Source organism: Enoplosus armatus, chromosome 1 (assembly GCF_043641665.1).
Source record: "Enoplosus armatus isolate fEnoArm2 chromosome 1, fEnoArm2.hap1, whole genome shotgun sequence".
Lineage (NCBI taxonomy): Eukaryota > Metazoa > Chordata > Actinopteri > Centrarchiformes > Enoplosidae > Enoplosus > Enoplosus armatus.
In genome coordinates this window covers 17468522-17493537 of record NC_092180.1, presented here as the reverse complement: position 1 = coordinate 17493537, position 25016 = coordinate 17468522, and the positions used below count along the sequence as shown (strand labels likewise).

The window sequence follows — 25016 nt, the reverse complement described above, 5'->3', positions numbered from 1 at the left end:
ATAACTGAATGACTAATGCTGACCATTAAAAAAAAAATCAAATTTATGCCGTAATGATTCATTCAGTACACAAATGAACATGAAAGCTGCTCTGCTGCTGTGTAGTCGCACACCTCCTCACCGCACTTTAATTCCAAGATTAATTTCAAGATGTCATACCTTTTAAGCTTAGCTAAACCTTATAGTGACAGACAACTGTTGTAATTTCAGTTTCTGAACCGCAGCTTACAATAGGGTTATTGTAAATCCACAGGGTGTGTAAATAGTGTAATAGTATAAACACTAGTTAGAAGTCAAACAGCAACAAACAAAAACTCGATGCATTTGCAATTTATTATTCCAAATAGTATCAAATCTATTTTTTTAGTGTAATGCCTGAAAAAAAGAAAGTATCTTATTCCATCTCACATTTTGAAATCAGAACAAAATTAAAAATATTCAAAAAGTGGAGGACAGTAATTTAGATGTGCCCTTCTTCCACAACATCACAGACAAATCCCCCAAAGTGGACTAGTATGAAACCCAACTATCGTAGGGCCAGTTGTTGCTATGAGGTGGTGTGTTTTCTACAGAGATGCCGGAGATGCTGGTGTTGACATAAAGCCTGTTTACTCCACTGTGCTCCCTCTGTAAAGATTCTGTCCACAGAGACCTCATACGGGGTGAGGGGACCCCTATTCATCTCCTCCCAAATGGGATAGCATCCTCCAGGGGAGAGGGGTGACATGGTCCCTGCCAAGGCGATGGGGAAGTCCTTCTGCTGATAATAGCAGTCGGCGGGGGGAACAACCTCAGCAGGCACCAGGCCAGACAAGTGTCAATCAAAGTACCTCTCCTCTTTTTCCACTTTTGCTTGCTACTGCCCCTCCTCTCTATGTGTGTCTCTTTCCTCCATCTCGACTCCTCTCCTTCACAGAGTGCACGCTCCATGAAACTCTGGTTCAAATCTGCAGCCTGGAGATCCTCGCAGTGAACATAATGGGCATGATGCTCTGACAAGGATTGGTCGGGGGCACCGATGAAGGCAAACATCAATTACAGATGTGTAACTGTAAATAATAAGGCATTTTAATGGGTCAGCTAATTGCATATCAGCGAGGACAACAGCTACACAAAAGTAGAAAACAAACGTCAGAACATTCTGTCGAACTATTTTTTTTCCCTCTCGTCCCCTTGTGCATTAGATAACAAATAACAATCAACAATTGTGGATCCCTTTTACCTAATTAGTAATTACCACAATGATAATTACACAACTGTGCAATGGCATGAAACAAATTGTTATGAGAATAAAGTGCATTCCCCTCTCAATTTGTTTAATTTGTAACTTTGAGTCTAAATCATCCATCCATCAAATCTAAAAAAACAAAAACAAAAACAAAATAAGTTGCTTGGAAGAAAGAAGAACAAGGAATTAACAGAAAACTCTGTGACTGATGTTTTAAAAAATATACCGATGCAAGTGCCCACCTGAAGGAAAATTATGAATAATATTTGTAGCCAAAAGCAAAGAAAGACAAATTAATTTCTCCATTTTAATCAGAGATACAGGTTGACAAAAATGAGGTGTATCAGGTTCAAGTTTTCATCTATTCCTTCATTCCTACTGTGGTACCTGCATTTCTAATGTTTTTAAGTGTTTTACTGTGTTTTTATTGTGCTTGTGTTTTGTGTTTTCATGCCACCTTGCTACAGTAACAGTAATCCTGTTAGTAGAATTTAAACCTAACAAACTCCCTTGATCATAAAGTGATAAAACATTGGTTATGTGGTAATTTCTTACATGGCATCGGATTGAAAGGTATCATAAGGACTGTCAGATATTTTGTGGTTTGTACAGAAGGACACACAGAAAAACTGGATTAATGATGCTAATTTGTGGAAGTTTATGATTCATCACTCCATCACTGTATGTTTTCTCTAACACTGCTTGTTTGTTTGGATCTCTAGTTCAAGGCTAGTCTCCCAAGAGTCAATATGAAAATCACAATAAAACCATAACACCATATAGCACACACAGACACCTTCCTGAAGAGAGTATTCTGGCTAAACAGCTTTATTCTGCTTCATGCTTTAGTAGTGAATTAACTGAAATGTCTAGTCAATGAGGGTGTGGCAGTGACCTAACAGGGGAAATTAGTTGTTTTCTTTACAGAAGAGTGTAATAGATTCAATCCCATGAACTGATGACAACTTGTTAATTATATTGCCATACCTTAAAGTGTGCCCTACAATAATAATAACTTGAGTAGTAATGAGTAGTAAATAACATTACATTTGGTTGTATTGTAACAAAAACTCACTGACTTGTTCTGAATGTGTCTGAGCGATGGACCAGGGAGGAAGACACTTGCTCGTTGATAAAAGCAGAACTGTCACCATGGCCCAGTAAAAGTGGGAGAGGTAACGCCATTCTGTTGCTGCAAGCCGTCTATTAATGAGACATCACTCCATCAGGGGCGGTCTGTTATGACAACTACCAGAGGCATTTTTGTGTGTTTTTGTTTGTTTGTGTACAACACGTGTGTGTGTGTATGTGTATGTGTATATGTATATATATATATATATATATATATATATATATTGGACATTCATGGCCCAAAGCAATCACTGAATAATGCACATTTCTAGGATTTTCCTTTTTAAAGATTGTAAGACCTGACATGAAAATATTAATGCAAGGGAAGAGAGAAGAATAATTATCACAGTCTTTTGTGACAGATGACACAATCACCAGGAAGATTGCATACACTGTACAATATTAGAATGTAATGGGAAAATAAAGGATTGACTGCTGTTTCATTAACGTGAACAGTCTCTGTCCACATGCCTGAGAGCACTGATAGTATTAACATATTATGTAAGTTATAATTATTATTTGGCATTCATTAGGATACAATATAAGTTATTTGATCACATTAATCGCATAAAACAAAACCATGTTTAGTGTTGGGATTATCTACATTTAATAACTACACATGTCTGCTAGTCTTGCGTGAGTTGCCACAATCCTGCTTGCATTATCGGATGAATCAGTCTTATTGAGGTGGACCATCCACGTCTTTTTAAAGCAGCAAGCTTTTTACATTTACAAGTCACTATGTGTGCGTGTGTCTTAACCAGCTGTATGTATGGCAGGTATTTGCGTGTCTAAGAGTGGTATGGTATAAAAAGAAACCCCAAGACTCATAAAATATATAACGCAGCCCATCTTGCAGATTTTCCGATTGGAAACATTGGCACACACACATTCAACATGCACCCACACACTGCTATCATATTTTAAAGCAGCAGCTTTTAGAAATGCTCCTTTAAATGGTTTCAGTCAGTTGTACAGTTGTACAGTTCAATCTGTTCTTTCCCTCTATGACATGACATGGCTCACTCATCCCATTTTTACCCATTAATAACACTATTAGTGCATGTAAAACAGAACTTCTGAGTCTATGAATACACGCAGTACAACCGTTTTCTGAGGAAAGTTATCACAGTGATTAGATGCTGCACATGAATTATTATTAGTTAACTTCGATACAAACTCAGTTAAAGGAATCTGGAAAACCTATCATGTTGATTACACACCTGTTTAGGATGAATACATGTGACTAAAGCATGTTTTTGGTGGTTTATCCTACAGTTCATTTGTTATATGAATGTGTCCTATAATATTGACTTCATACGTCTCTTCATACATCTCTCAACATGTTCATTCTCACTGTTTGCTTAGTAACTCAGTGACTTGCTCAATTGTTCTCTATGTAGGACTGGACAATATAAATTTGTATGTGTGAATATATTTCCACATATATGATTGTGCTTCTCTCTCTCTCTCTCTCTCTCTCTCTCTCTCTCTCTGTCTCTCTCTCCAGTTCAGAGGCTCCACAGATCTGTGGACTGTTTGCGCTCTCACAGCTTTTCAGCTGACATCACCAAGGACTCATTTTACCAGTCTAGCAAAGTGCCTGGCATCAACAGGATGAACGCAGCATTCTCTCTTACACAATGGATTCCCCCGAACTCACCAAACTCCCATAATGACCAAGTCTCTCAATCCATGGCTGTGGTTGATGTTTGGCTTGCACTGTTGCTGATATTGCCCCCTCCTCCTGCTCTCTCCTTTCAAGTCCACCCATTTGACAAAGTGAAACAGCAACAAAAACACAAACAAAAACCTCCCCCAAGCTCAGGCACGCACAGCCGAACCTGACATTCTAATTAGTTTTAAAAGTAATTGCTCGAAATGATTAGTTGAGTTGGGCCACTTTCCCCTCTGAATTGGAAATATAATTGTGGCGGACAGTAATTGGCCAGCCATAGACTGTTGGTTATTGTAGTCTGTTGTGGCCGGCTGCATCATTACCAAGGCTTGGATGCGGTTCAGCTTTTGAACTACAGTAACCAAAGAGGAACACAAACACACACGCACGCAATGCTCTGCTTCCCCATGCCAGCCCTCCATCACCACTCAGGCCCATTCCCCCGCTCCAAGGATCTAAGTTGTTCCATCCTGACCTCTCTTCTTTCTCTCTTTCTCCTCTCCCTTTCTTTGCCCCTGCCCTCCTCTACCTTCGGGGCAAATGGGCCGCTTGTTGAGAGAAAGGGAAGCTGCAAGCTCTAATCCAGAGAGGAGCATCGTCAGCTTGTAGCTAGAAAATGGGGGAGCAGAGAGAGAGTGATTGTGTAGGAAAGAGAGAGACGGGACTCAGGTGGAGAGCAAAGTGTCATCAGACTTAGCAGGACTGTAAGTTTGCTTTGTGTCTTCAGCTAGTGGTACATACTCATCCATCCCTTCATGTATGATAATTACTATGTCTTTTGTTTGCATATCTGCACGTGTCTGTGTTTGTGTGTTTCTTTGTGTTTGCTCTCTCTGTTATTGCCTGGATCAGTCTGCGTCTGTTTACGTTTGTTTGTGCAGAGTTTCCTTTGCTAAATTGTCTGGAAGCCGAACAGCCCCCATCAGTAAACCAGGCAGAAAGGGCTGCGTATCCCACTACAGGATCCAGGACATGCCAGGGGGACCGCATACACACACACACACACACACACACACACACACACACACACACACACACACACACACAAACAAAACACACGCACAGTGTACCTTAATCTCTCTGACTCACAAGCACACACAACTGACTGACTAATTGACTGACCATCAGAGAGAAAGACAGACACACGGTTTAGTTTGCTTCACTAACGCAGCCGTTAGACTTATGATCATGCTAATGACACATTTTTTGTGACAAATCAGGACAAACTCGAGACAAGGCTTGTCTTATTAACTTGGGTCTTTTCCAAAGGTGACAAACAACATTTTCTGAAGAGACTAAAGAGCTGAGGGAAACTCCACACCCTCGCTTCCTGCTCTATATCGACCAGAGAAAACTCTATCCAGGAAGAGAGCGCTTGCAACTGTAATGTGTATGTGCCAATTACTCTCCCTCTCTCTATTAAGCAAAGGGGGATATAGGTCAGGCCTGTCAGACTAAGGCTTCTGTCACCCCCCACTCCCCACCCTCCGCTCTATGCATCACTCCTTGCCTGAGGACAGAGGTCCCATAGCTTTCCATTAGGACCCTCTGTGAGTGTACTGTATGTACAGCAGAGGCCCTCCACCCCGTACACACACATGATCCCACCCACCCGCACCATTAGAAGGAAGAAGCACTAATAGTGTTGACTGCCTTTAGGGGGGGAAAACACCAAGGCAAAGGCAGGCTAATGTTCCTCAGCTTCACTCTCCTATTGATGCCATTCACACAACACAAGCAAAAATAGTGGCACTTTTGAAGTTCATAGTCTCACTTCTTTAACGATGAGTTAACATCTAATCTTCCTGAGATCTCAATAGGGTTTGGAATTGAAATGGTCAAAACATATTTATTATGTTATGTATTTAGATTAGTTAGAATTCAAACTGAAACTTAAATTGAGTTTATTTGATTTCTTTTAGAAATAAATCCTGTTTCTCCCTCAAGGCAAGGAAACCCTTGATTTCTGCAACTTTTCCCCTTTTATTGGATTATGGTGATCTACTCTTTATGAATGCACCTGACCAGTGCCTAAAGAAGTTGGATACTGTTTACCATTGTGCTCTGCGTTTTATTGCTGGCTGTGGAAATCTTGTATACCACTGTACTCTGTATGCTGCTGCTAAGTGGCCATCTCTGTATGTCTGTATGACTTTCACATTGTTTGGCTTTTATATGTTAATCTCTCCTTGGGCTGGTTCCTTCTTACCTGTGTAAAAACCTGCGCTCTCACAATATTCTACAGATGTTGGTCCCCAGGTTTAGACCAGAATTAGGCAAAAAAGCTTTTAAATACATTGTCCATTCTTCCTGGAATAATGTACAGAGGGACCTGGAATTGTCAGCTGACTACTATGGGGAAATTTAAGTCAATTTTAAAGGATGGAGAAAATAGTACTCTTGGTCAGTGTGATTGCTCCTAATTTTTCATGGAAATTATACCTGTTTGTGCATCGTAACTGGATTTTTGCCCTTGACCTTGTACTGCATATTAACTGGATATTGTGTTCAATTGTTTGTAGTGTGTGACAATTGTTTGTGTCTGTTTGTATTGTTTGTGTGTGTTGTTGTAACAATGTTTATGCTTTTGGTCACTCTTGAAAAAGAGATTTTAATCTCAATAAGACTTTTAAATAAAGGATATAAAAAAAAAATGAAATCCAGCAAAAGTTAAGTTTTGCTTTCTGAATAGTCTTTGTGTTGGGTTGTTTTTTTCCCCCTCTTTGATTAGTGGACTGTGAGTATTGACAGCCTGGTGTGTGTGATCATCACAACAAACTGACAGTAGGGAGCTCGATAGCCGTCCTACCCAGCCTCCAATACCATCTGTCTAGTATGGATCTCTGGAGGTTGACGCCTGTTGGCTTGGGAGATGTACACACCACAAGCCTCAAGGGCTGGCAGAACAGAGTTGGAGGAGGTGTATCTGCCCCAATTGAAGCTGTTCAGTCATCTTCACACACAGAACAGGGACTGGTAGAGTATCCCTACTCTTTTCCATGCTCTCTTTCTCCCTCTCTCTCTCTCTTTCACACACACACGGAGAGAAAAGCAAGAGTGATCAAACGCGCCTGTGATGTCTTAATTAAGAAGTACTAACAGGCTTGATTAAAAGGAGAGAATGAAAGGATCTGTCAATGAAAGGAGCAATTCCCTTATCAGCTCACAGCAACACAAGTGGATGGGAGAGGAAGGAGTGTGAAGAAAAAGTGAAGGAAGAAAACAGGATGCATCAACAGAACAGAAATATGCAAAGAGAGGAGGAGGAGGAGAACTGCAATGATTGAATTCATGCAGCAGTGTGATTGATACGGCTTCAACTTAGTTAAAGTGTCTGACAAGCAAAAGTTTAGTTTGATAGAGGCTACGTAAGTTTTCATTAGCGGACTCCTGCTGGAAGAGTGTGTGTTTATGAAGGAGAAATTTTTGTTTGCAGACAGTGCTAAGAGAGACATTTGGCTGTCAGAGTAATGCAGCAGTGTTACTTGTGGGTCACGTTCTCTACCATGGATATGAAAACAAACAAACCAGGCCATTAACAGGGACGGGCGACTCTCTTACTCCCTTTACCCATACCTCCCCGCTCTTCTCTTTCACGTGTCTCTGCACTTTTAAAGGATTCAATTAACCTGAGATGAACTACGGACTCAAGCAGATACACAGATACTGGCTGTCTTCCTGTCTCTGCCCCATATTCAACTATTCTCCACTCCAGCTCCCTCTTGTCCCTGCTGCCCCTCCAGTTATATTCTTATTTTCCTCTTGCTTAACTCCTTTATTTTGTTTGTGCAACAGTTTTAGGAAATACAGTGGCAAGGGCAAGTATGATGATCCTGTGCTAAGTTAAATAATAAAAAATAACAATAAACATCGTCATCATCCTTTCAAAGCAATATGCTGATAAAAAAAACCATTCTGCAGCACAGTATGAAATTATGGGCCAAACCTGGTATTAAAACTACTCAAATCTTATCTACTGTAAATCTTATGCCAATTGCCCAGAAAAGATTTGATAATTGTTCCTCAAAAATCTGCTAACTTTGCTTTGTTTTTGACTTATTGCTGTGGCTCTTTGTGAACATATGAAAACAAGCCAAGGACAATAAACCTACAGCCACTGTTCATTAACTTCACAATGAGCACTTTATCTTATTGCTGTGCTAATTTAGTCACTTTATTGACTAGGATGATTACAGTAGTTTAGAGAAACCCTTGTCTTAAAAAGGCTCATATACACACACCGTGGCAGAGCAGCAACAAAGGGATTATTTTGTAATGACTGGCTTGCCAAGGATTTGGACACCAAGTACGTCATAAATGCTATCAAACTAAACATCAGGAGATATAGCCAAATGCAAAATGACATGCAAAGTGAAGAAGTGCCAAACCTGAGAAAACTGTAGCCTAAAACTCCTCTCTGCCACTGATAATGATTATACACAACGAATGAAAGAACTTTTCTGGAAACTTCAGTTATTTCTATGTGATGGCTTTCCATTGCAATAAAGATTGTGAATAATTAGCTTTTGACATTTATTCACATTACATATTACAAATGCTAAAATATTGAATTCAAAGTTTTTTTTGCCACAGTAATTACACATATCAAGCAGCTTTAACTATCTAATCAATCTTCATGCCCATACAGACATCAAATATTGAGCATATTTCAGATATACAGCTGCATACTGTAGCAACATTATGACAATACACTTCTGTCCCCCTTTTCTCTAACAGAGGCAGCAGACACACCTCAGCCCTGCTGACAGCCCGTAGCCTGACTCTGTGGTGCTGCATAGCTCAGCACAGCTGTCTGTTGTCCGTTTCTTCCGATCTCTATCTCTTCCTGCCTCACTCCCGGCTTTGTGCCCACTCAGCATGATAATGATATACACCTCTGCCCGGTCATCTCTTTGAAACTCTGGTCTCCGGTCACAACTCAAAGCATGACAGCAAGAGCAACATACAGGACGTATCTGTATAGTTCAGAGGAGAGTCTGGTTTGGAGCAATTGTAAACACTTGACGGTACAATGGCCTCTCTAAAAAATAAGACAGAGATACTTGTACTGCACCTGAGGTGGTGTGAATCCACAATCTTCATCTTTAACCTTGTTAACATTACTTACAGTCATATAAAGTTTTTCATACACTACGGCTTGAGTTACATTAGTAGACAGTCAGAGCTCCCTCTATGGGACAGTGTCTTTACAGGGACATGCTAAGATTACTTGTGTCAGCATTTCAGCTGAACACTGGCGCCGTGTTGACACGCAGCAGATGAATATTAAACCTTGAGAAACAAAGATGTGCTTGAAGCAAAAACCCTGCATAAATATTTTTTCATATGCACGCACACACACACTCACACAATCTTGAGCGTCCCTCCCAGCAGGCACAATCACACTCAGGCAGATAATTCAGTGTCACAGGGAGCCTTGTCTCTGACCCTCTGGCCCCCTCCAGACAGAGGAAGCAGCTGGACAGGGACCCACGGCTGCCTGGAACTCACTTCCCCTGGGGAGCTCTGCGGAGAAGAGTCCCCCTCTGCCTCGGAGAATGACCAGCTGAGCTTCCATGGCTCAGTATGTGAATGTGCTGTTATGTCTGTGCGCCCAGGAAGGTCTGAGCAGGATGAGCAGGCCTTAGAAACGTGCAGCAGTGCAGGGCTTTTTGTGAGAGTCAGCAGGCTGATGAAAAGTATGATATCACAACCAGCTAGTTTTTCCCTCTGGTCACATTTCTGTTAAGTTACTGCTTTCACTAACTCACTAGGCTGTGCTCTGTAGTGACACAGTTTTTCCTGTGTGTGCTTGTGTTTGAATTGTACCTGCTGTTCAGAGGTGGAAACTGCATTACTTTGACTCATTAGGCTCAGTTTTATTCAGATCTTGGATTTCACTATTTGGGAATGACGTGCAGCTAATGCTCTTTCCCCCTATCCACACTATTGCCACATTATGCCCCCTGTTAAGTCATGCACATGCGCCCCTGTAAAAATCCTGTTATAAACCTGGTTAAACATATATATACACACATATATATGCCCAAGAAGTCAGGTTTCTTGGAGCAGAAATTTACAGTAGCTGTGTTTACCAATTTTCTCTTATTGCTTTACCTTGATAACTGAAACCACGTTTACATGACGTTTGGTTACTACAGAAAGCTGTCAATAACCCTGTGTCTTAAGTGCATGTAACATACTGTGTGTGAGACTCACATTTGATTCCACACACGCGCACACCCACAATGTATTCAGTGGTGAGCGAGGCCCTTACTAAGTGCTTATTAATATTGTATGGTTAAATGGGAAATGTTAACATTTTTTCAATTGCCTTGGCAGCCAAATGAAATATTAAACAATAAGAGAGCTTTTGTTTTACCATAATACTAAGAAAGGGTAAACATGAAATTAATAACATCTTTTTTAAAGGGAATGAGACATGTCTTTGCTGAGGTCATAGTATGTATATGTAGAAATAGATCCCTGTGTAAAGCACATGTACAAGCATCCTGCAAGTATGGGGTTTAGGTGCATTTCAGAACCAATTCAGTTAAACAAGTAGCCGTCCCAATATATGTACTGCTAGGAATGATTTGGTCTTTAAGTTGTTGATTTAAAACTGAATTATTTGTGGGTCTTATTACTGAATGAGAACGATCCCCAACATAAACCGTGTACATCTGATCTTTGCCTCTGCCCACTCTCTGCCATTAGCAGTTCCACAGAGACACAGCTTCACTCGCTGCTCACGCAATGCTGATCCTACAGTGCTGCGTAGCTACAGCCAACACATTGTAAGCCCCAAATGCCAAGGCTTTCTCAGTTATAAAACAGTTGAACAGATGAAGCATGTATGACGGAGTGTTTTTCCCCAAGAAATGTACCTCTGAAATACAGAGTGTGAGCCTGGTTAAATCAGCATGATTAAAGAATAACCACTTTTTAAAATACATTTTTAAATAAATATCACCTTTATTCAAAAATGATTTAAAACAAAGTAACGTATGGTGTAAACAAACTGAGTGAGTCAATCTGAGTCTGAGTCACTCTGAGTTTTAATGATCCGTCTGGTTGGGCTTTCATTGAGGGTCCCAAAACTATGTGGCGGCCAGAGCTGTATCGGACAAAGGGTAACAGAGAAGCAATGGGTTAAAAGAGAGATAACAACTCATAAAATAACAAAATAAAGGACTTCCAATCCATTATGTACGACACTTTATCGCACTTCTTGCACACATTTGCTAATATGGCTTTTAATGATGTGTTTGACTTCATAGAAGATCTTGTTATTTCATCAGCTGTCGTAATAGGGCCTCCAGTGGAGTGCCGCTGTCCAATCAGATGGACAGAAGGTTGGCTGACCTGTTTCCAGGGTCGTGGTTGCTATGACATCCAGTGACATGACAACACAGCAGAATGGAAAGCTAGACAATATGTTGTCCAGGCTTTGGTCAATCAGACACACTTGCTTTGAACTTCCAACTGACGCACGTCTCTGAATTGTGCTTAATTTGGCCATACTGGACTAATAAAAAAACAAATGAAGAAGAATAACCAACCAATCATAGAAGGCTTGGCCAGGAGCCCAACACCTAACACTGTTAGAACCCATATGAGAGAGATTTAATCAAAGCTAGTTTCCTGATTTTGCAAAAGAACACATTTCTTATTTACATACATGACATCATACAGTACACCTCCCCTGTTACCTTTAAGCAAACACGCCCTCGGATGAGGGCATAGGGAATTGGGCCATAGCTCCTTGAGTCACTGGAATTCCTAAGGTTATCCCCTTCTAGCCATACATGGCCTTTTGGAACCTAAAAACATCAACACACACATGGAAAGAGGGCAAAAAATGATTAAGAGGTTGACTGTTTTATCCCACAACAAAAGGAATCAAAGTTAAGTACTGCTGCAATGTCAGAGATTTGCTTTCTATTTAACATGTAAAAGTGAGGTGACCTATTATTTAGTGAGAATCTACCTTAACCCCACCCCCTACCCCCAAACGAGTCGCATAAGCCATCCCTCCCTCCTCAGCCTATCTTAACGTCAACCTGCCTGTCCCTCTTTAACCCCGAACCGTCTTAGGAGAGGGGTCATGGGTAACGGGCAGGGTCGGGAGGGATTTAGAGGAACTTCAAACGGGGTCATTAGGCTGTTGGCTGAGATCTGCGCCCCTCTTACCCAGTGAGGGCAAAGCAAGAGAGGGGCCTGAGATAGCTGGGCAGAGAGAGAGAGAGAGAGAGAGAGAGAGAGAGAGAGGGCTAAGCTGCGGCTAGCAGCAGTGTCCAAGGGTCTCCACCGCGGTCCGACCTGCCAGTGGGGCAGTCATCCAAGCGGGCTCTAATTCACAGTGACACCAATTATGATTAATCTCATCACTTTAGGAGAGTAGGCTTGTCAAGGCCCTAATTAAGTGCGCTGTCCCCCCTATATGTGCAGACAGGATCAACAACACATTATATTGTCATAATGGGCATCACAATCCACGAGTCTATTTTTGTGTTGCCTAACTTTTTAACGGCAAAAGTCCTCTGGAGGAAAGAGAATAACATGAATAAAGAAACAGAATATTATCCACACCGAGGTGACGTCACGTCTTCGCCTCTGCTCATAGTCCTTATTCCTATATCACCCGGCTCTCTGATTAGAGTCTTCAGTCCTACTGTGAGATGCTGCATTTTGTTTCATATTCGATAATTGAGACAGATGATGTGACATAATCACGAGCCAGTGACATGTTGACCTAACATGAGGTAAACAACTCACTGAATAACGACGACACAAATGAATATCATTAAAGGAGTCATCTGAGAACCATATGTCAGCATGCTGGATTCCCACCATTACACCTCATTAACATGGTAACATATGCTGGCTCCCAAGCACAGGAAAAAGAAACACCACCGTTTGTCATCTGCCAAACCAGAACCCCCTGTCTCTCTTCATCTTCTATTTGGAAAAAAGAAAGAAAAAGCATCATCTTTGTTGTGCTCATCCTAAATACGCAGAAGTTTGATTCAGTAATGTCAAGCGTCCAGAATTTGGTGAAACAACTACACACACAAACTTACTTTCTTGAAAAGGAGGAAGCTTCTGTTCTATCTAGGATGCAGCCTGAGTGAAATCACTAAGAGGGTCAATCAATCTGATCGGCAGCAGCAAAAGTAAGCACTTTTAGTTTGAGTCGATGACCTCATAGAGAAACCCAAACCTGAGTAAAGACAAAAAGTACTTTAAGGATCAACCGGGCAGCATTTCAGGAAAGTGAGAAAGTGAAGAGGTCTGAAACTTGAACTGCTGTACTGTGGCTAGGACGAGGATAAAAGCTTATGCATATCGCCTTGCAAGTCGCAGGTGTGTGAACAAGGAAAAGAAAAAAACATAGTAAGTCAAAGGCAAACCTCTGAATTAAAACTAGGTTGATGCAAAGCAGCGGTGTAACCAGATAAGGCACCATCCTTGACTCTGCCTTTCAAAGACAACTGCTGTTTCAAGCACCTGTAAATAGCCACAAAATGTATGTATGTATGCATTTTAGCACATAAACAGTATCAACGTGTGATTTTGAAGGTGGAACAGATAAAACTGATGCAAATATTCAAAGATCCAGGTAGGCCCAACACAGAACTGTAGTATTTAGATATGGAGTCGCTTTGCTCTGCCGGCAGCTGTGGTGTGATGGAAGGCAGGGATTGCACCCATCCTGCGGTTGTAGGCTGGGTTGACGTGAGGCATTGTGTACCTGTCAGAGATGTGTCGAGAAGCACTGAAACTGGAGCTCTCCGCACTGTGGAGGTGTGTTGTTTAACAGCCTCACCATTACAGTGCTCATTATGTTAACATGATTGAGGTAGTGAATTATGTTAAGCTTAAATACATACAGGCTTATTGAGGTCATCTTTCACCATATTACTCTTGTCTATCTTTACTGCAAAGAACAGAACGTATGGGCACATTTCATCTCTCTCTCTCTCTCTCTCTCTCTCTCTCTTGCCCCCTTTGCTATAATATTAGGGATCAAGTGTCATTGTTTTGACACAATAGCTCAGACACAGAAATGATTCCTAAAAGGTGACAGGGCAATTAGTCTGCTGCTGGATCTCTGAGGGTGGAGAGGACCTGCCTGTCTGTCAGAACAAAATAGGAGGTGATGACAGGGTCTAACACCGCCTTCCAAAATTCATCTTTACAGGTCCACCCATAATGCCTCACACCATCCTAATAGTCACACACAAAACACATACGTCCTCTGGGGGAAAAAAACTCCCTGAGGGAGCCCAAACATTTATGTGAACAGCGGGTATTTTCTCAGTTATATCAAATGCTGTCACATAAAGCCAGTGATTTTGCTCCAGGGAGTTGAAAGGATTAACATGGGAAAGCATATATTAGGCTGCATGATATAAAAAATGACAATCAGCTTTTTAGTTTGTAATTGGGCATTTTTGTCTTTATTAGATAGTGACCGCTGAAGAGAGATGGGAAAGGCGGGAAAGGCAGGTGAGCTACCAAGGCGCCCCAACAGTCAGCCTCGTGAAGACCAGTGTAGTGGTTATTTCAAGCTTGTCACCTGTTTTGTTTGTGAAGCTGACAACTGTAACAGTTTAGAGCAGCAAAGTCTTACAAATACACACGCAAAGTTTCCTGTGTTTTTCCAAGATGTCTGCAACAAAAAAACAAGACACAAGCTCACTTGTTTATGCCTATAAATGCAGTCTGAAAGAGGGGAAATTGTCCAACCCCGAAAGCAAGCATTTTTCAGTGTTTTTTTCTCTATCAGTCTCTATTCCTGCTGCATAATGAGCCCAACTCCTGTCATCCACCAGATACCAAAGAAAATCCAGGTACATTTGTTGTAGCAGTGAACAAAGAGTTTCCTGTTTTTATGTTGGAGATTTACAAATATCACTTCTAGCCCTGCAACATTTTACAGTGTTTGAAAAATAATAATTTGACATAAAATCAGTAGAATTAACATGTAGGGTTGTAACCAAATTGATGGGTCAATTAAATTCAACACCACAGAGTCAGGAATCAATACTTTTCTTTTTCAAGTTAAGCAGTTTCAAAAATAAGTAGTACACAAAACCAAAGCAGTGTAAAAACAAAACCAGTCTGATGTGGTGACTAACACGAGCACTGTATTGTTCAACACATTCTAAACTACAGCTGAAAGATTATAGTCAATTAATCAAATCAATCAAACAACAGAAAATTAATCTGCAGCAATTTTGACAATTGACTAATCATTTCAGTTTAATCAAGCAAAGCAAAGAAGCAAAAATGCCAAACACCTTCTGTTTCCAGCTTCTCAAATGAGAGGATTTGCTGCATTTCTTTGTTTTATATCCTTGTAAACTGAGTATCTTTGAGTTTTTAGACTGTTAAACAAGAAATCTGAAGATGTCGCCATGGGCTCCTTAAATAAAAAAGTTACATATTAAACTGGACAAATCTACACAATTTAAAAAATCCTGTATCACAACTTCACTAAGGTTTATGAGCCTCACATTGTTGCAAAATCATCCCTTTAAAATCAGTATCAGAAATGTGGATCCCTAATACATACATTTAACTATATCTATAATGAATGTGAAGCAGATCCCTATGACCTTGATTGGGATTAATTGACTATAGACAACAGAAGATTGAATGGACAGCTTTGAAGATTTACAAAGTTCCCCCAAAACATACTACATGTTACCAAGATATTGTCATCTATTGATTGGTTTAGGTAGCTGCAGAGTGGATGAAGGTGAAAGAGCATCCAAAATTAATGGAAGTCAATAAGCTGTATTATAAACTTGATGGACAAACCAAAATATAGTAGCTGTCCACCTAGTGGCAAGTTGCCATACAACAATGTTGAATCACAACACAATGATGTCACCTATTACAAGTTCAGTCCTCTGTATGCAGAGGTGAAGCTAGCAGAAGAGGAAACCTCTTTATTTCCTATTTCATTTGTTGAATGACACTTACAGGCTTGGCCTTATGCTATGTTTCACTGAACTCATTCAACAGTCTGCCCATAGTCTACAAAATACACAAGAAACATGCAACATAAACGCAACCTTTGGTTTGCGGACATATGCACAAGCACACACACACGAACACACCTCCGCCCACCCATCAGTCTGTCCATTCGGCTGGCACTAACTCTAACAGGCTTCAGAGAGATTGCAGGCCTGAGCTGTGGGCGTTGGGGAGAGTAGTAATAGAAAAGCAATGACAGTGGTTTCAGCAGCAGAACCCCTGCTCACTCTCTGGTTTTATCACTGTTCTGAGGAAATATAGGTGTTGTCAAAAGCTGATATTTTGACCAATGACACAAAATGGATGTGTGCGGTCTAAAATGTAAACAACTATGATAGTATATAGATTGCGGTACGCGCACAAAGTAAACCAAAAACTGAGAGACGGCTTTGCATTATGCATAGAGATTCTGTCAAACTATCAAGTGTTTTGTTGTAAACGCTTTCTTCATTCATTCTCTATTTTACTGTATCTTTTTAACCGTTTTTCTTCCATAGAGACTCCAAGTTGTGGTTTTTGGAAGCGAAACAGTACAACTGCCACCAGGAACTTTACTTGGTAAAGCAGATAATCACAGCATGTATAAGAAGAGCAGCTGACAAGCACGACACTTTCAACAGGTAAGGGCTTGTGTGATGTAAACATACTCACATATGTGTGGGTCTTGAACAGATCTGATGGGGAACTTGTGCAGACCTTGTCACCCTCCAATCCAATGACCCTTTTACAAATATTCATATTTGGGTCAAAAGGACTCTTTGCAATTACTATATCACCCCTGGAAAGGAAACAAACACAATCACTTAATTCAGGGAGAACAAAAACAAATCAGGGAGCATTCATTCATAGTAAATACACTGGATATATATATATATATTATCCATGATGTACAGATGGGGGACAAATTAAGAAAAAAACAGAATAAAAGAAACATATCAAACACAGATGCGTCAGTGAACCAGGCCTTACTGAATGGTTTGGTGAGTATGAAAATTATGTGAATAAAATGCTACAGCCTTTACAGTCTCCAGATTTCAACCCAGTTTCACACCTATGGAAGATTTTGGACCAATGGACAATGCTCTCCACCACCATAACACCAAATGAACTTCTTCAAATCTATTTATTGATTGATTGATTGACTGATTGCCTCTGAGGCTGTACATCCTTTTGTTATGTCTGGCTATGTTTGTTTTTCTTTCTATCTGCTGTACTCAGGACTCTCTGACAAAGATATCTTGATCTCAATGAGGTTACCTGATTAAATAAAGGTGCTATATATAAATGTGTATAAAAGTGTCCATCCCTCCAATAGAGTTCCACAGACTTGGCAAGGAGCACTGAAACTGTTCTGGAGGCTCATGGTGGCGTGACTCCACACTAAGACACTTCATGTTGGTTTTTCCTTTAATTTGTCACTCATCTGTATATTTGTAGGACTCATACTGCATATGAATCCACTGACTGGAACCCACTTTTGTATTCTGCAAAGCTGACGACTCATCCGTTCAGAGAAGACAATATCATGGTTGACAATGGTGGGCTCCATGGATGGACCAGAACACTGAAGCAAAACATCAACAACAAAAAAAACACACAATTATTTCTTGTGCATAGATGAATTGATATAATTTGAGAAAATATCAGTCATTAATTCTGTAATCGTGATGATACGAACCACCACAAATTCTCCAATGTATTCAAAGGCACAATGTGCAATGCAGCCATACTGGACTGTGTAGCCCACAAAGCCCAAGGTCTTCCCCAGCACACTGCGGAACATCTCCACCTACAGCACAAAACATAAACATAGGTTATGGCACAATGTACATAGCTATCAAATGCTCTATACATACAGTGGTAAGAAAATGGTTCAGTCTGATCCATTTATGGTAGGCTTATGTCCTTCACAGGATTTCTAAAAACAAACGCTGTTCGGGGTTTAATTTTTAAAGGTGTGGACAAGGTTGTCACAGTTGGCCTACTGCTAAGATGGCACATTCCCTGGTGTTTCATTCTCAGAGGCTGAGGGGCCAGTTCACAGCAGACAACTGCCCTGAACTTTGAGCCCGTGTAGGATGGACCAATCAACACCTTGCGCTCAGGTGATGGACAAACACAGAAGCTGTGACACATCCAGCCAAGCAGCTCCGCGCCGTCTGCAGCTAGTCCCTGACACTGTGCTGCCTCCACTGCCACCACAATCATTAGAGCAGTTATCAACCTCTGTCAGCACCATAGAAACACAAAGACACCCCCAGCACCCACCCACCTGCCCTGCAAACACTCTGTCACACAAACACACGCAAGGACTATACACAGGTCTTCTGAGCAAACATCCCAGCCACACTCAGGTTATTGACTTTTACTCAAGCTGCAACCTGTTGGATGGACAGAAGAAAGTGAGTCAATCTTTACACACTGTCCTGCACAGTGTGTACGCAGGCACACCTGCACACACACACACACAAACACACACACGCATATACACAAACAGAGTGAAACTATATGTTTAAGAAAAGATACAGTTTGGCTTAGAGGTTAGTCTGCACTTCAAACATTTTTAGCTCAGGCCGCTGCCAGTCCACCACAGGGTAAGAAATCTTTTTCTTCCGTCTCTTCTACTCCTTCTGTCTCTTTCCCTCTTTCTCTCTCCATGTCTTCTCTCCCTCCCAGGGTATTATTAACCAAAGCAAGCAGAGCGGAAACCAAAGCCCCAAATCCTCAGAGCTCTGGGAATGACTTCCCAAAGATGGACACGGATTAGACCCCCAATTTCTCCCTTGCCCCACCACCTCCACCCCCCTTTCTCCCCAGGTCCCCAACAGACCGGGTGTCAGGTGGCTCTCCCAGCCTTGCCAAAGGTGTTACCCCTAATCCCATTACCCCCCGCCACTCTTCTCACACACACAAACACACACACACAATGCTCTCTCATTCATGCCAACTATATTCCACCTATTAAACCCTCTATCTATTCTTTCATCTCTAGCATGGTTTGTCTCTTTGGCCCATTCGCCATCGTCTCTGATCCAAAAAAGACCAACTCCATCCTTTTACCTCCTCGTGTGCTACTACTACGCTCTTCCCTCTGTTCCCTTATCACCCCTGGCAACCCTCTGCTTTTTGCCGCCACCATGAACGACAGTGCTCAGGCAGGTGAAGGGGGACATGCTGTATATATCAGGGCCCAAATGAAGTGCCCCTTTCCAGTCACAGCCTGCTCTGGTCTCTTGTTGTGTTCCACAGGAACTATAAACTCAGTCCTCCCACAGCTGGTACAATAACACCTCTGGCCCTATAATTCCTCTGTTGGGAAGCAAGTGGTCTAAAGGTTAATGTGAATCTCAGGTCTGCACTAAGGCGACATACAGCTCTATTTGTCTTGCTCTCAGCTTCCTCCACCAGCATCTCTGCCATCATTGCGGTACTGTAATGCACTCTCAGACATGATCTCACATGTGCTCTTCCTTCTGCTAGACTGGGGATCAGGAATCTTTGCTAGCGCTCATTCGCAAAGCATACCGGACTGCCTCCCTTACAGCTGCCCTCATATCTCGGTTTCAGCTCCCCCCTCCATTCCAGCGTGCATTCATCATAGGTAGGGATTAAGGGACTTTGCATAACAAGATCACACAGCCAGTGACTGATATCAAGAGAGTCCATATGCAGCCGCCTGGTTTTCTGAGGCACCCTCTGTCATTGATAGTGTGTGCCTGTGTGTGTGCGCATGTGGTGTGAATGTGCACAGACAATAGCATTACCTATGTGTTTCATAGAAAGTGTATATATGCAGTGACTCCTTTGGGAGTCAGAATGAGGTGGACATCCACAGAGACCTCTGATTGGATCTCTATTACCTCTAATTCCCCCGAGCAAAGAGTCGGGCAACCCACACTATCTCTTGCCCCTAATACCCAGCGCATGTGTGTGTGTGTTGGGGAGTACCAACATTAATTGAATGCTGTATTACAGCTGTAAATTAACACAAAGTCTCTCTGTTAATCCAGGATTACACGCCAAACATGTTCATGGGAAAACAAAGAAAGTCAGCGCAGCCCTCTCTGCAGAACCATCTGTGGCCACCGGCCTCCCGTGGTCACAGCACAGCGCTACAGTGGGGAAAAGAGGGGGATCCCAAATAAATAGCAGCCGATGGAAATACCTCATTGTGTGTTTAACTCTGTGATCCTCTTACTGAGGGAGCCCCGTTCACTTAGGGCAGAGCGATCACAAGTAGATGAATGAAAAAAAAAAACAACCACATTTGTTTGAACATAAAGTGCAGCCATAGCAGGGAAGTCTATGAAGGTGTCCACCCAGCTGTCAAAAGCATTTTGAGTGTACAATTTGAGACAGTGCAAAAATAAAATATGAACAAGGTGTATTTCTGTCATCTGCATTGATGTCCTGAAAGTTGCTATGACAGACACATCCACGACAACATGGAGTCTTTCAAAAACTGATAAGCATTGGGCAAGTTGTTATTGTTCTTTCATGTCATGAAATATGATGCTTCCTCAGGACGAAAACAATGAAATGACCGTGGCAATATTCTAATGTTTAAGGACATTGTGACATAATAAAGACTGGTGGCCAGTGCATCAGCACATATGACATTTCTTAAAATGCTGTGATTTAAATATAAAAACATATAAATTTAAAGATAAAAACATTTCCATCACAATTTATGTACTGAATAAACAAATCACCTTCAAATCAGCATAAGAAATTGTAATATTGGCATTTTCTGTTGAAGTTACCCAGCCAGTCCCATTAAGTTTAGCTAATAATCACTCAGCTAATGTAGGAACAGCAAGCAAAAAATGAATTCAATTGAATATGAAGTGAAATCAATAACAGCATATCGAAATTGATACCTAATTAAACACACATTATTGAAGGCAATATTCAATACAGAGTTTGGTCTGGTCTCAAGAGATTTGAACCTGCCATTGGCTGAGTAGTGTTAATTGATATACATGGGCAGTCTATTAGAACCACAAAGAGAATCTCAATCCAAACAGCGCATAAGGGCCTTGCAGTGGACTCCTTACACAACTAAATTAGGAAAACATGGGCTGAGAGAGAGCTGGGCAACAGGGGGGCTAAGAGGCTTACAAGCCCCTTGTCAGATATTCGTCTTCTCCCTGAGGATCCCAGATGGAAGGGAGTCTGGTGGAGCAGGCAGCACCGGAGAGGGGACGAATCCCACCTCTGATGTCTTCCTCTGGACAGCAGAAGGCAGAGGAGGGTGGGGCATTAGTCCTGTTGCGCAGAGCTTGATTTGATCTTAATGTGAGCTATAAAAAGGAGGCAACCAGGGGGGTCTGTTTCAACTATCAGTCCAATCAGAGATAATCCTGCTGATTTAGACACAGGCACCTGGCTGGATGGAGAGTGACAGATGTAAAAGTCCCAGTCAAAGAGTACTATGTCTAGCCCCCATCTTTTCTAGGTCTGCCTTCTATCAGAGGCTTAATTGAAGCGACTGATCTCCATATTGCTCTTTTCATTGTTGCTAACGGCAACACAGCCGTGAAACAGCTGAGCGAGGTTACTATTTGAGGAGCTGAGGGTTTAAACCTACAATCAATGGGTCAGCCAGAGCAAATAATAGCCAAGTGATATGAATACAACTGCTGTGAATTGAAAGGAAGTGTGGGTTGACAGAGTCCCCAGCCAATTACATAGAATGGAAAAATCAGCCACTAAGCCTTATTGTATTGACCACAAGCGAATGCGCGGTGCTGGCCTGGTGCTGAGAGAATTGAGAGATCTTATCTGGTGTTGTATCAGATTCACAAAGGAGTTTGTGTTTTGCACTCACCAGCTTATAACAAAGGCTGATATATTTTAACACTAGCTAATGACAGACACCTCAAGCTAAAAGCAAGCTTCTGATTTTAAAGAATGCGATTTCCTTTGATTCTAAGTTTGCATGTTTCATGTATTTTTTTCATTGTCTCTTTTTCTTCATCCTATAGGTCAAGCTAAGTATGGCTCGCTGTATTGCAACATCTGCGAAAAATATCAGGAAATAAAAATAAAGCTATTCAAAATATGGCATGTTGAATAAATGGAAAAAGTCCAATCCTTAGACAAAATTAGCTGTGTACAAAAGCCATCCTATGCTTATTGTACTTGCACCCTTAGAATATTACTTTACTTTCAACGCTAACAAAACAAATATGGTGCGTGTTGATGATAATCTTGCATCCCCCGGACACAAGAAGTCTACTGCTTCTCGCAGTTCCACACCGATGGCAGAATTAGACTGAAGGAACCAAAACAGTGTGACCAGGAAAGGTCTGACATGTTATGACTGCTGCCATTATACAGCTCAATCAGATACAGAGACTGATAAAACTGACAAAAACACTGCAGAAAAACACACACATGCACAGATGACACATTTAAAAAGGGGGAAATTGTGTTCTTTCTGTACAATAAGGCTGCTGTGTTTACACTACCACAAACTGAATTGTGCTACAGAGCCCCTGGGTTAAACTGGGATTTAAGAGAATTGTAAATTAGGTGACTGGCACTATGCAGAGAATGTGGACAAAGTTTCCACAGCAATGCACTCTTACATCGTGCACGTTGCACTGCTGAAGCAGGCTCTCCTCGTTCTGAGATGCAGGTCAGTCAGCGCATCTTATTTGTCTCATATAGGCTTTCCACAATGCCCAGTGTTGTCAGTCATGATATATTCCCTTGGTCTCCTGTCAGCACATATAAATCTCAACAGTGCTGTCAAAACAGCAGGACTGCCTCTGCTGAGAGCATTTGTAAAGTGAGCAGTTGGGCTATTGCTTCCTCCGGAGCCTTACAGTATCCTGTGATCTTGCGCTGCCTCTGGCCTCTCTCTGCCATACAAAGCTTTTTTTACAGCTGTCTTAAGGATTACAATGATCACTCATCAGTCATCCAGCATTAACAGTGGACATTATGCAGTAAAAAAGAAAATGGCCTATCCCCTGCCAGCGGTTTGTCTAATCTGACAGAACACTCAAGAGTTCTTGAGATATGTGAAAGAGGTTTCCTTTCTCACAGCAGACATTTTGACTTGTCATAGTAGGAAAAGCACAGGTGTTTAAATAGATTCTACTGTTGCAATACTTTTGTGTTATAAATAGGTTCATATTTGAATGCCAATTTGATATTCTAAATAATATTAATAATGCATTACAGTACAATACATACAGTGAGAGTTTATTCTGGACAGCTCTTGAGTTTTATTTATTTAAGATTATTTAAAATGTAATTACTGCACTACAACTTTTGTAACAATGGTAAAATCTACTGACTATTTTTGTTGCGTGTTAGAAATAGAAAATTGCTCTAATTGTTATGATATGTAATGTATTTTTCCCTATTTTCCCATTCCAAGAAGAGTACAACTGGATCTCAACTGCTCCAATTTACCACTGTGTTTCAGGGGGGAAAAGTCTTACCAGTAATATGAATGTATTTAAATCTAAAAATGAAGATGCCAGCAGTTCATCATCAGGTTACACTCCGAATTGTTGTAGAGCAGGTATAAGCAGGAATAGTCTGCGTTGGCAATATCAACTTTAAGCCTAGTGCTCTTTACCTTGTGATCATTATAACTTTAACACTGTGAGTGCCATTCAGAAGATGCTGGTGCTCACCATGTCCATCCACAGCTATCTTTGAGCTGCAGTGGCTTCCTACTATATGCTTGCAGTGCTCTGAGTGTTCTTCCCCTCACCTTTACACCTGTTGAGGCCTCTGAACTGAGTGTGATTGGCGAAGTGATGCACAGGGATGCACATTCACCGTCAGGTTAAAATTGCTACAGTATAGTAACCACAAATACACATAGATAGCAATTTACATAATGCTGCTACCATGTGCACAGGCGCATGAAACTGCTCTGTGTTATGATGCACTTGTTCGACTGCAATCGATGACCTGTTTATTACATTGTATTACATTACATAAGACCAACCATGATCTAAAGGTGTAAATTAATAGATTGACAGATTCATTTATTATGTTTTTACAAAGGCCATGTCTTGACAGGGAATAGAATAGAATTAAATAGAATAGAGGTGGGATAAATCCATGCAGCTATTGTGATATGCTCTCTTGCAGCACAGAACTTTATATATTACATATAGATGCACTGCGGACAATATCCCAATATACTCGCTGCCATTTGTCGTTAATACACTGTCAACAAGCATTTCTGTTCTCTTTTAACATTTTGAATTAAAAAAAACAATGATACTGTGAATTATAAAGGCAAACCTCCTCTAAAATAGTCCACTTTCTGGCAGTTGTGTCTGCTTTCCATAAGAATTTGAATGTGTGTAGATACATGTTGCTGTGTGTGTGTGTGTGTGTGTGTGTGTGTGTGTGTAAAACCGCTCAGATTCTATGCTCCTTGTCACGAACAGTTTCAATCAGTTTTCTAAACTTCAGTAACACTTGAAGCATTACATTATGCAGTGAAGCAATGTATTGTACGGCTGATTCCTGCTTACTGAACATGATTTCCCCATTCATTTGCGCAGGCTGTGTTCTTCTCCTTTACATCTACGATAAGGTTGGTGTCATCGAAGAGAATAGAATATTGCTCAAAGCTCAAGTATTATATGTTATCCATTAACAAACTAAAAAAGAGACGGGGACTGTGTTATGAACGAAGGCGATTCTGTAAAACAATATTCGGGTTCTATAATGTTATGCAATGAACCAACAAGGTCATAACGGCATAAAGTCAGTCGTTAGGTGACTTTTTTAGGCATGGAATAGCTGCTGGTCATTGCCAGGAACACGTAAAGAGGATAAAGATATAACAAGTGACTTCTGGTAATCAACAGCGCTGTACTCACCTACAGACTGACAGATTCAATGCTCCGACCACGCACTTAACCATAACAAATCGAACTTCCTTTTGAC

General features: G+C 41.2%; 1 protein-coding gene across 1 annotated transcript; it reads right to left on the bottom strand.

Moving 5' to 3' along the window:
* Positions 1–11049: 11049 nt before the first annotated feature.
* immp1l (inner mitochondrial membrane peptidase subunit 1) lies at positions 11050–25003 on the bottom strand. The gene is made up of 6 exons (XM_070909467.1): positions 24950–25003; positions 17764–17874; positions 17561–17649; positions 16737–16863; positions 11750–11860; positions 11050–11154 (listed from the first exon to the last, which is right to left on the bottom strand). The coding sequence occupies exons 2-6, from the start codon at positions 17866–17868 to the stop codon at positions 11068–11070; spliced, it is 519 nt and encodes a 172-aa protein (XP_070765568.1). The 5' UTR covers positions 17869–17874; positions 24950–25003; the 3' UTR covers positions 11050–11067.
* Positions 25004–25016: the final 13 nt, after the last annotated feature.

Excerpts from the sequence above, each read along its gene's own strand:
- immp1l (XM_070909467.1), bottom strand. The coding sequence starts at position 17,868 with ATGTTCCGCAGTGTGCTGGGGAAGACCTTGGGCTTTGTGGGCTACACA. Across the intron at positions 16,864-17,560 it reads CAGCTTTGCAGAATACAAAA|GGGTGATATAGTAATTGCAA; the intron begins GTGGGTTCCAGT and ends TTTCCTTTCCAG. Across the intron at positions 11,155-11,749 it reads GAGGGCGTGTTTGCTTAAAG|CTCTGGCCGCCACATAGTTT; the intron begins GTAACAGGGGAG and ends TGTCCGATACAG.